The sequence below is a fragment of the Perissodus microlepis genome, chromosome 2 (genome assembly GCF_051167445.1).
Source record: "Perissodus microlepis isolate ML-2025 ecotype Zambia chromosome 2, ASM5116744v1, whole genome shotgun sequence".
Classification (NCBI taxonomy): Eukaryota; Metazoa; Chordata; class Actinopteri; order Cichliformes; family Cichlidae; genus Perissodus; species Perissodus microlepis.
The window spans coordinates 18,284,518-18,297,036 of NC_140462.1; the positions used below are offsets into that span (position 1 = coordinate 18,284,518).

Sequence of the window (12,519 nt, forward strand, 5' to 3'; positions counted from 1 at the left end):
CAATCGCAGCCTCTTTCAACTGCTTTTCAGAAAATCTCTGAAGTGGACGAGTATGAAATGGGATCGTTCTATGTGTAATGACTTCTTGTTTAACTGGAATAAACCCTGTATGATTTTAATGTGTTTAAGGTGTTACAAATAGAACTTGTTAACTGCAGAAGTTGTGCACTATAAAGGATTTTATTATTACTTGGTTCTGCGGAGGCAACTTTATACTAGACAGTAGTTCCTTAGAATTAGGAAGCTTTAATTCTAAGCTACTTGGAGACTATTAACACTTGTAGGTTTTGTGTTATGTAAAAGTTAACATCTTACCATATTTATTTTAAATAATTAACCACATACTATTTGGGGAGCCTGACTATTCGCGAGATACTACTACCTTAGAAAGTCTATACTAAACAAAGCATACTGAACATGTAATCATGTAAAATTTCTACTATTAATAACAAGTAATTACTGACTGACCTAGCAGATGCACAGTATGATCATAAGGAATAAAGGTGAAACAACCGATTCATAATATCTAATAAAGAGCCAACTGGCTATGCACTCTAATAACTTGGACACAGTTTAAAGCCAAGCCTTGGTTTGGCAATAATAAACAATATATTGCTAACTGTTACATTATTTAGTTATTATAAGCACAACAATATACTATAGCAGCATGTAACACACAAAGAAAAAAAAGTTAGGGGAAGGAAGTTTAGTTGTGAAAACATAACGATCCAAAGTCAGAGTTTTCTTTTGGCTAAAAAGCTTTATCGGCTCATAATCCCCTGCTGTCAGAACTCCTTGTACTTGCATGCAGCACTGTGAAGAGCTGCAAACAAACTTTATGTCTCTGAGCCAGAGCCAGCACCATCTCTTTCTTTTAATTTTTTCCCCCTATATCTCTTCTACCTTTGCACACAGGCTCCAACAACCCATCCCTCCCCCTGCCTCTCCTTTTCTTTAAATGTGACCGGTTAAAGCAAAACATCGTCTGTTTCATTCCTTGACCTCTAGAGTTGGCGGATTAGACTGGTTTTTCAGTTGAGATGGACAGAAAAAGTAAAGGCAGAGCAGAAAAAGCTGCGATAGCACGAAAACGCTTTGTTGGCAGATGCAACAAAGACTTCCAAATTAACTGACCTTTTCGGTCCACGAGCGGCCGATGCAGCAAGGAGGACAGAGAAGGGAAAACAGGTGCCGTGCAGAAATAACCTAATGTGACATGTTGTAAGTTATCTAAAAAGAATACAATGGAAAGTCTTGGGGTTTTTTTGGCCTAAATCTGTTAATTTCTGTGTATCTTTTAAAACTTAGCAGGAGTGAAATCATTTTGCAATCCCCTTGGCTGCCTGCTGTGCTACTGAATCGCACTGTTTATCACAATAGAACATTTTATGCAAATGAATTAGAAACAACTCTCTAGATGAGCCATTTGTGACTTCCAGATTACAGTAAATACATGATATCAGAGGATATCAAAGCATTTATGAACAGTGCATGTGATTGCATTTTATGCAAATATAATGAGCCAGTGAACCTGAGGCTAAGGAAGCATAGGAAGAGGATGGATGGAGCAGCTTTTGCGGGATCTTTTGTGGAAATCATTTGGGAAATCATACAACACAAATGACTAAAAAACATTCTGTGTGTTTTCGACAGTGCACACAAAGGAAAGCAGGAGAAAAAGGAGAAAATTGAGCAGACGGCTAAATGGAAGAGACAAAACAGAATTTTAGCAGGTTAGACTAGAATAGAATAGAATTCAACTTTATTGTCATTGCACATGTCACAGTTTGCATCCATCCAGAAGTGCTTTAGCCATGATATAGATATATTCCAAATATATATTAGCAATAATATAGATATGTGAGTATATTACAGAAATGGGTCTATTATGGTATGTTATAATGTACACGGTATGAAGTATGTTATGAATATGCTATAACTATAAGTATGTACAGGCTGTAGTGAGTACAAGCTATGTACAGGCTATGAACAGGATATAAATATGAAAAACTATACAGAATATGAAATTTAAAAAAAACTATACAGAAATGTGAACTATGCAGTTTATAAACCGTTGTAGAATTAAAAATTATCAAATTGTACAGAATGATTATTTACACAGAATTATACAGTAATAATAATAATAATACAGTAATAATAAGTAGAACGAACTAATAATATAATAAAGGACAAACCAGTGCCCTGTGATTTTCTCTTGTATTAGACTGAATTATTCTGCACATACAGTTTCATGAATGTGGCTGTAAAGCAAACAGACTGGCTAATTTTTAGTTCAGCCCTGTCCCAATATGAACCACACCACAAAACACTCCACCAACCCCTGAGTCCTGCGTTTTAACATGGCGGACGTGATTGCGGATGCTGTGCAAGTCTCTTTAAAGATAACTATACAAACTCTTCTCTAACAACATCCTCAGAGGGTTGGATAAGAAAAACAGTTATCAAGCTTTGAAGTGGGTCCATAGGTCCAAATACTGGGAGTAAAGCCTTTGCAAACCATTTACAATACCACCGAAGCATTATATAGTCGACCAGGCAAAAGAGGCAGTAGAGAAGGTGAACCAGTGATCAATGCTGAATTGAGAGGGTTTGACTGAAGTCAAGAGGGGGGACGCATTGAGAAGAAGGGCTTGATGAGGATGTACACTGATTGTAAGGTTATGCACACTGAGAAGACAGAAGAGGGAGAAAGAACAACAGCTGGGGGAGGGCTGAAAGGGTTGTTGTTGCTCAGCTAAAAGGTCAGTGAGCGAGGATGCTGCATGCGGTGTCAGGTTGAGTGTGTGCAGCTAGAGGGTAATGACTACTTGTGATGGACACAATATGCAACCTTGTTGCCAAGATGCGAGTACTTTCCTGTGATATTTGCTTAACGCCTCAATGCAGCTAATGCCAGTGTTTGTTTCGCTGTTACAGTTCAAACCGTGAGCAACATTAATACGGCTCTGGTTCCAAGCAGCAGTCCTTAGTTATAAAACGAATGCGACTACTGTAACAGTGATTCATACACATTCCATTAACAGCAAGCTTTATACTGGCTCAATGGTGAAGTATAATCCAACTGTATTATATGTTCTCTGGGTAAACACATGACAAAGACTTCAAATAACTTCATCTCCCAACGATTTGTCCCAGCCACCACTATTTTGCATCTCAAAGCACTTTTGACAGCATGCAGTATGAAATAATGATTCAGTGCTATCAAAATGTTCTCCTCTCACTCACCCGTCAGTTCTGTCATACTGGGAAGACAACACAGCCTTAGCGAGACAGATGCTGACAAGATCATATTCTCAAAAATAAAACTTAACACCATTTTTTGACTGGGTAAACTTTCTTGCCTGTTAAATAAAAGCTGATACAGTATCTGGTGCAACTGTGCATTTAACTATCTGACAGTATTGACTTAAATAAAGCAGTTTTCTACTGTTTTCTGCATGTCAGACTCTCTTTTTAGCTTTAGAGGTCTCCAGATATATCCCCACATGCCACGTCCAGCCCTGTCCTTTAGCTGACTGAGGGAAATCCTTTGAATTTTTCAGTCGAGGTGAGATAATCGTCAATGACACCACATATAAAGACGTAAATTAATAACACTCATCCTATAACAATGATACCTTTCAGGCTTGGAAAAGCAAACAGACAAGATTTCAAGTTTGTGTTGGAGACAGGAGAAAATGGGTATGTGTAAGAGTTCAGGCAACTCTGACAAAAGGCCAAATTGCGATGGCTAGACGACTGCTCAGAGCAACTCCAAAATGACAGGTCTTGTGGGTCGAAGTTAGTAGCTTCAGAAAGGCTATCAAATGAAGGACAACGAGTGATGTGGAGTGATGGCTGGCCCGTGTGGTCCAATCACATACACAAAAGCAGAAGTAGTGTAAGTGTAAGATTTAGTGTAAGATGTGTCAGAACACAGTCCATTGCAGTTTACTGTGTAAACGTGATCATTGCCCATGCCTTAAAGCTCCTACAAGAAATGTGAGCATTACACTTAGACCACGGAACAACAGGAGGAAGAGACCAGGTTTGACTTATAATCCATCTTTTACATTATAGTGATGGCCAGATGTTCACACCACATCTGGTAGAAGGGTAATTTACATAGCAAAACCTCCCAAAGAAGAAACAAGACAAAGAGTAGCGTTAAGTTTGCAGTCTGTTAAATATGCTGGCCTTGCCTCGCTCCATAAAGATGTGTTGTCCAGTTCCTCAAGACACCTTCAAAGGTCCTGTAATGGTCTGTTAAGTGCAAAACTCCTTTGGGGTTTGGCCTGATAGTCATTACCTTAAGGCTCAGCAACATATTTTTAATATTATTTCTCAATTAACAGTTTTCGGGATGGAAATAGAATGAGTCAAACTGTAGATGAGATATTGTAAATAAATTGGCGACATACCACAACCTTGCCAAATACCTGAACTGGTTTTAGTCAGTTCCCTTAGCTGGAAAATGCGACCCTGACAGATACACCAACAACTTGAGATCGACACCAGAACTCTCAGAGCCACAGAAACACAAAATCAACCCATTTGATAAGGCGCCAATTCTCACTGGGCATTAGCCATTCCTGTAGACCTCCTACAGAGCTACAGAGATTCATGAGAAGAATCAAGCTAGACAGCTTCTCAATTGACTGCCTATTTTAAAATACCTGGCTTATAGATGAACTGCTTTTTTGTGACACTGGAATAAGTGACACGCAAAAAGATCATAAGTAGAGCTGGGGAGCAAAAAAGTGAGAGAAGAGTAAGTGGAGCAGAGTAGAAAGGCAGGAAAGTAGAAAGTAACAAGGAGGATGAAAAAGGTTACCAATTAAGCCTCATGTCCATGTGCCACCAAGGACTGAAATGGTTTTGGGAAGAGATCATTTTCAACAAAAAGTTTTTACTCGCGCTTGTGACTGTGAGTGACTGTGACAGGCTATAAAGTTGTTGGGTAATTTCTTGACAAGCTGATCCCTCATTTAGCCTCAGGGTTTGTAGTTGCCCCTGAACAAAGTACCTGGTTCATTTCTCTACTTGCTCCTGACAACTAGCTCGAAATATGATCCAAGGTGAAGTTAAACTTTTAATCTGATTTTCTCTCTGCTCTATTTTGTCACATATACTGAGCCAAAATGCATACAGCAGATGCACAAGAATATCTTAAAACAGCTTTATGTGTGCCGTGAAAAACAATATTTGCCTAATAAAATTCAGGAGTGTGTTTTGTTTTGCAAAAGGATTGTAAACTAGTGAATGCTAATGTGGTAAGGAGCTTTTCTTTCAGTTCACCTTGAAGATGACATGTAGCACTTGTTTGAAAAAAGTCCCCAGGCAGAGAGCTTTATGCAGCAGGAAATCCGTAAAGCAGAGATGGGATCAATCAAAATACCCCCCCACTATTTTGGTTCCTAACTCGGAATAATTGGAAGGTGGTGGTGAGATAAATATAAACGCCACTCTGGGAAACACACATACCGTCAGATTATACAAAGTGAGATTTTTGCCCTGAAAATTTCCACTGTGTTTGTCAGAATGTAAATGCAGCTTAAAGTGAACAGGTGTATCTTCTCTTGTACTGACATTGTTTATGACAGTGTAATACTAAGTCTAAGCAACATTTTAACAAAACCGTATGGGTAGAAATCCTGCAAAGCAATAAATCACCTAAACAGATAAATATGATCAAATCTTCAAGAAACAACTCAATTTTCGTCTTTTTGTTTTTCATTTCTTTTGCATCTGCAGTAAAGTGAAAAAAATAATTTTGGCGTAGATGTTGTGGGACTTCCCTACTATTCCGCACATGGATCGAAAGCATAAGGACATCGAAGAGCGAAAGTAGAATCACAAACAGAACAGAACAGACCTGAGCTTGATGTGGGTTGAAAAGTGGCTTGCACGACAACTGTCAGCAGGCTAAAGCAATGTAAATCAAAGGGCTTACTTAAGATTTTACAAACATGATCAGTGGTCAGCTGATGTCAGCTGGAATTGAAACCAGCTGATGAGATCAGCTGTTTGGTCTCAACTTTGTAGCCATCTATGCTCAATCTGAACTAATGTTCTGATCAATTTAGCTGAAGATGCTGTCCAGGACACTGGGAAATTATTAACAAGGTTATTAATTAAACCCAATTAAAAAATAATGCATTTCAAAACCTGACCCGTGCTGCATCTCAAGCTCTAACACGAGCAGATGTCTCCCAAAGAAATGTGGTCTTTTCAGCTGTATTAGAAGAAAAGACTGGACCAGTGAGGGGAGCTGGTGTAGGATTAGCATAATACTATGACTTACTGGGGTTGGGGGGGAACAAGGTGCAGCTCTTGCAGTGGATGATCTCCTTGACAACCGGTACGTCTTGGGAGAGAGGTGCAGGTACCATACCGAGGCCGGGCATCATTGGGTTCATGGGGGTAATTCCAGCCATCATACCAAGGCTAGGGTCAAAATCTGGAGGCAGGAGAGAAATATGAATGAGATCAAACAGTAGTTTCCTTCCAAAGGGAAAAAGTAACACCTACACAGTAACAATAAACAGAGTTGCACTGAATAACCAACCTTTGGTCAGATATCACCTCAGCCCATACTAAATCTTTTAAGTTGCATTCACATTGCGTACTTATTCTCTGAGTGATTCTCTGTCAACAACAGTGACACACAAGCAGCCTACACATAATGGAATACACAGCCATGCATGAATAAATAATCTTGCAAACCACATGCATATTTCAAGAAGTTTTTACTGAGTCGTTCTTTCCCTGTCACCCCTGCTGTTTGAATGATGAACTTACAGATAATGCAAGTGGGTCTACATATCAGAGCAGCTTTATTTACAATTATGATTCACACTGGGGCTGGGAAACATGGACACATCTACTCTCATACTGAAACACAGCCATACACTGCACTTTTTTGTGCATACTAGTCACAAATCTGTCACAAAAGGTTATATGCAAAATGTGATGCTCAAGATACTGTATGTTTAAAATAAACATGACACTAGTTAAAACTGTTTTACAGACGGTGACATTTACTGATTGCCAGACATGTTGGTCACCAGCGGAATCAGGAAATACATAAATTAACCAGCAAAATAATGAATCTGAGACATCTTACAGCAAACTAATTTCTGGGAAAATTTTATGGTTTTCCTTAGTTTATTTGTAGATATGCAGATGCGGTCCTATCAGTCAGCACAGTGGGAGGGTTCAGCAGAGCAGACAGGAGGAGTGTGGATCCCCACAGTGTTCGATATCCAACAAATTAAAAAGAAATTAAATGACATTTAATAACCAAACTGTGTAAAATATATAATGAACCATGAAATTACTAAAGAAAGTATTAAAACTTGACTAATTAATTTTCAGTGACAGATTTTTCAGAACTGTGATCATGTCACAGACATCATGTCAAAGTAAGGCTCTTCAAAAGATGATGTAACAGTTACTGTTTCTGCTGATTAATCTGCTTCTACTAAAATCAAACACTGACAAAGCAACACAGTTCATCTGACATGTAACATCCTAGTGGCATCTTTCATCTACTCCTTAAACACTATTGTTTATCTTTCTTGCAAACAAAGTTACCATTTGGTAGCATGTTGTGCTTTTAAAATCAGTCTATTGTTAACCAAATGAATGTGTAATGTGTCAGTCTTTTCCTTTTAATTACAGGTTAATTACTGTGTACTACTTCTATGAAAACTACTATTTTATGACATGGCAAGGCAATCAAAATATTTGTTTCTGACTTATATAATAGGCTTGTTCTAAAGGCCACCCTAAAAGCAGCAGGTGTTAAAAGGTGTTGAGTTATCGTCTTAATTGCTTCTGATTTTTGATGAAAACCCAAAATGTCTTCGTCATCTTTAAACCATTTGCTGGAGGTCACTTTGTTCTTCTTGCTGCTGAAGACAGTCCTTCATAACTGGGGTAGTAGTCATGATGCAGACTTAATTTGGGGACTATCAGATTCATCAGATGCCTCATAGGGCTGTGCCATGCTGTCCACAATGATAGCAGTATTTAAAAAAAAAAAAAAAAAAAAAAAAAGAGCGTTGTCTTGCAATATCAATGGCATAGCCACGCCATCCATTTATACTCCCTACAACAGAAGCCCAACCATGTCTGAGAGCAGTGTGCCAGCCTCTGATGACAATTTAAGGCCAAAAAAAGGAGCTGCTTCAATAATATGCAAGTGAGGTGGCTACAAGAGGTCAGACCTCCAACAAAGCCCCATATTTTACAAAATATATACGGAAACTCTTCCTGGTAAAGATGGAAATAAACCCGTTCCACCACTTAAGGCAAAAACACAGCATTGACTACAACCAGCCTATTGAGGCATGTGAGGAGGAGATACGAGCAGCTGGTGACTCAACAGGCAGTTGCTGGAGCACTCGCTAGTAGCAATCCAAATAACAAAAAGAACAAACAGCGGGGACTGATGCGGTTACGGTGGAAAAGAATGGCTTTAAGCAACTAGTTAAAGAGCTCAACACAAGATCCCACGCAGAAAATACTTCTGTTTCAATTTTACTATTCTATGCAGGCTCCTGAAGAGTTACAAGGTTAAGCTAGTATAACAACAATTAAAGTAAAAAGCTGAGCAGGTTTATTAAGGAAACACTTACCCAGGTTACCGTTCTGTATCACTATTGGACTATAATGCTACTGCTGGCACCTGCTGGCAATACAGTTGCACTTCAAATGAGCTGTTCGCTGTTCAACAGCTCATTAATAAAAGAAGGCTGGAAAATGACATTCACTTTTTTTCCACTAATAAATGCCACTGCCTGCAAGCTGCAGTCACCGATAAAAGACTGAGTACTTATTTCAATATCATGAACATTATCACAGATTTCCTCTCACAATATAATCGTGACACATTTTTGAGGCGATATCGCCTGCCCCTAATGGGTAATAATGTAAAACAAAAAACCCTTTTGCATCTACCTTGGCAATTTAAAGTATAAAACTGAGAGGTCTCGCTTCAAATACCACGCTTTGATTTAATTAAATGCACATTAAATAGACATGTCACTGTAGTGTCAACCCTTAATATCTCAGTTCTCTCATTGCCACCTCTGAGGTCCACGTTTCACACAGCATACTTAATGATGTGAACAGACAAGTCATCCATCCCACATGACATGATCACGGAATTAAAACTGACAGTTTGCTGGGATATTTTAGCTCCTCCTGACATGAAACATGATGCAACTAACTTTCATTGTCGCTGCAGTCTTCATGTAACTGCACTGTGTCGTTCTTACAGTACCTTTGGGTCCAACTCATGTTTATTGAATCCTGATTTGTAATTGGGCAATTTCAGCCTCTGATTCACCAATGCTTCCAGTAAAACTACATCGACGCATAACTTGCACTCACTTGCATCCAAATGTCAAATGTCTTTTCACGACTTGCTGCTTCTCCACCTCTCTCTTACCCTCCTATACTTTCCAGGCAATTAAATTCCCCCGTCTCTTAACCAATTCGAAATTAACCAAGTTGATGCTGCATTGAATAAACAGTAAAAAAGAAAGAAACATAATAAATTAAAAAATGGTTATGGGGAAAAAAATGCCATTATGAAAACAAATTAAGTCCTGTAATTTTATGTTAAATTATGAAAATAAATAAAATGTATTATATAGTAATGAGTTGAGTTTTAATTATCTCCTGAATAAATTTGCAAATTATTGTTTAATTACAGCCATTCATATTTATTTATTTATTTAATGCTGAGCACTTTGGGGGCTCCATATACGATGAGTCACAGTTTACAGCAATGCAAATAAATCACTGTGATAGGGCCCACCACCAGAAAAAAAATAGTATTATCTGTGATCTGAAGTCTGCTCATTTGAATCTTCAATAGCAATAAATCCATTGAGGAAAATATTATTTACTGTTCTTCGGTCTGCAGCATTAAGTGGAAATAGATGGCTATAGATACATTTCCTCATAAGTGATTCCCTCTAAATCTACTGTAAGAGAGGGAAGTAAAGGAATTAAATGACACTTAGCGAAGGCGAATAAAGAAATATGCATATTATCGAAGGCTCAAAATAGGTCCCTTGAGCAGGGGAGGGTGTAATAAATATGTTAGGCTGATAAAAATGGCTGAAGGATAAAAAGGAAATAGAGGCTGGATACTGAAAAAACAAACCCCCCAAAAACACGGCCTCAAAAAAACTAAAATGAGCAAAGCGAGCTACATCAAGGGAAAATGGATGGATGTCTGCTGATGACCTCAGTCTCTAACCAGGTGTCACAGTGAGAGGAAACAGGTGATAAGGACCCCTGTTGCCAGGCGATTGATGAGTTCTGCATGTTAAAGTGAAGAAAAGGAAGATGGGGAGCAGCAAGAATGATAAGAAAAGGTTGATAGAGGATGGGGTGGTGGTGCAACAGCCCGAATGCCAAACAATATGTCAAAAAGAAAAGATTCAGAACTTCAGGACTGCCCAAGCTCCACTGTTCCCGTTTTAAAACAAGGAAACATGCTGGTGAGTTTATAACATATTTTGATACAAATCAAACTAGATCTCAACTCATATGGAGAAAACGATGTGGCTGCATCAGGGTGCAATTTCACTGCAGCGCCGTTCATGTTCCCTCTATACAGAGTGAGAAAATGTGAGCCTATGAATTTATCCTTAACCATTAAATGCCTGAGACCTGAAGCACGTATAAAGCAGAATCAAGTGTAATAAAGGAGATTATTTACTTCTTCCCAGAGATTTACAGCACCCGCAGCTTCCCTCCCCATCTCCATTTTTAACAATACAGGTCAAGGAGCACATTTCATCATGAATATAAACACACATAACTAACATATTTCCTCCTATGCTACTTACAGTCTATCCTGTAAATGGACATGGATGAAAATTTAAGTTTTTGTTTTTAGGATCTGCTGTTTTGTCAGAATTTGCAATTACATTAGATCTTATGCACCACTGTTTATGCCTGCTAAGAAAATATGTGTCAAAAGATCCACTCCTGCTAAGGTAAATACCACTACTACTACATGTCCATATTGTAATGGAGGTCATGTGACCATATATGGGATGTTGATTGCAGATATCAGATTAAAAACAAAAGAAAAAAGAAATTTGGCACACTGTAAACCTAAGATATATATTAAAATATCCACAACCTGATAACTACACACAATTATGTGCATTGTAAGACAAGAAAAGTTTAAACCCCCCCCCCCAAAAAAAAAAACCCCACAAAGAACATACAACCCCAAAAACAATACAATCTCACCAGACTATTACAAAATCATGACCAGCTGTTCCAACCACAGTGTAAATAATAAGCAGAATCTGTCACACAGTTGAAGGAGGAGATATCATCGATCACACAAATCTAAGCTGGAAGACCACAGTTTGTGTGTTGTTTGCAAGCTCTGCTTTCACTCTTTGTTTGGTTAGGTTCAGGCACCAAAACCATTTGGCAGTGCTTAGAAAATATTGGCACCAGTACTAAAAAAAAACAAAAACAAAAACCAGGATATCCAGTGTGCTCAAATGTCACAGGAAGTGGTGACCAAGTTTCTGGAGGTGAGACCGAGGGTGGGCTCACACATTGCCTTACCATTTCTACAAGCCTCAATCTTCTCTTACTTGTAGGAAAAAGAAAAAACAAAAACCCAGTCATTAATAACTGTGAACATGGCAACACTGCCAACTACTGGAGATAGTTCAACACAGCTCATCTAGCTAGCTTTGGTACACTTGGCTGGTAATCAGGGAAACACCACGTTCTATTAGAGTTTCAATTCTTTAAAAGTTTTTCCAGGAACGTAGCCATTAGTGTACGTGTTACTAATCTGCAGGAGTATTCAGCCAAAATCCGAGTTCAAGCTTGAAATATATAGCACATGCAGTGGATGAATCCTTCTTTGTTGCCAATTTTACTTTTGTGGTTTTCTTCTGTTAAAGGTTAATGTGGACCGATTATGCTTTATAGCTAAAGTTTTACATAATAAAGAGTGTCTGTGTACAAGTAGGGGTGGGGGAAAAAAATCGATACTGTGTAGTATCGTGATATTTTGTTTGCTAATAATGTATCGATACAGGGACAGCAGAAATCGAGATTTTGTTACCAAAAAAGTTTTTGTGCTCTGACTTCAGAACATGTTGATCCTTTTTCTGAGCAAGAATCCTGACATTCCTTCACTGTCCAAATGTGTTTAACTTTTTTTTGGCAGCAATAAACATGACAGTTTACTTATTTTAATTTAAGACATGTTTTATTTAATTAAGTTTAAAACTTTTTTATTTAATGTAAAATTATATTTTGTTTTAATTTACTTTCAAATTCTTCAGTTGCTGAATGGGCTGCATAGTTTTCATAAATTGCATAGTTCAGAATAGCTATAATTGTACCAGATGGTTGCATTCAGTTAAGTTGGACTAGACTGCAATACAAACCGTTCAGTTTGTCAACAATGAAACTGACTGAAATGAGAGAAAGACTGAGTGTGAGACTTTGTTATTA

The 12,519-nt window shown here is 38.2% G+C and overlaps 1 protein-coding gene across 4 annotated transcripts in view; it reads right to left on the reverse strand.

The window, feature by feature from the left end:
* enox2 (ecto-NOX disulfide-thiol exchanger 2) overlaps positions 1-12,519 on the reverse strand; it is a 191,027-nt gene that overhangs the window by 38,493 nt on the left and 140,015 nt on the right. For all 4 annotated transcript variants that reach the window (XM_084951687.1, XM_084951705.1, XM_084951697.1 and 1 more), the window contains one exon: positions 6,305-6,460. In XM_084951687.1, the coding sequence (XP_084807813.1) occupies positions 6,305-6,460 (156 nt within the window). The remainder of the gene's footprint in view (positions 1-6,304; positions 6,461-12,519) is intronic.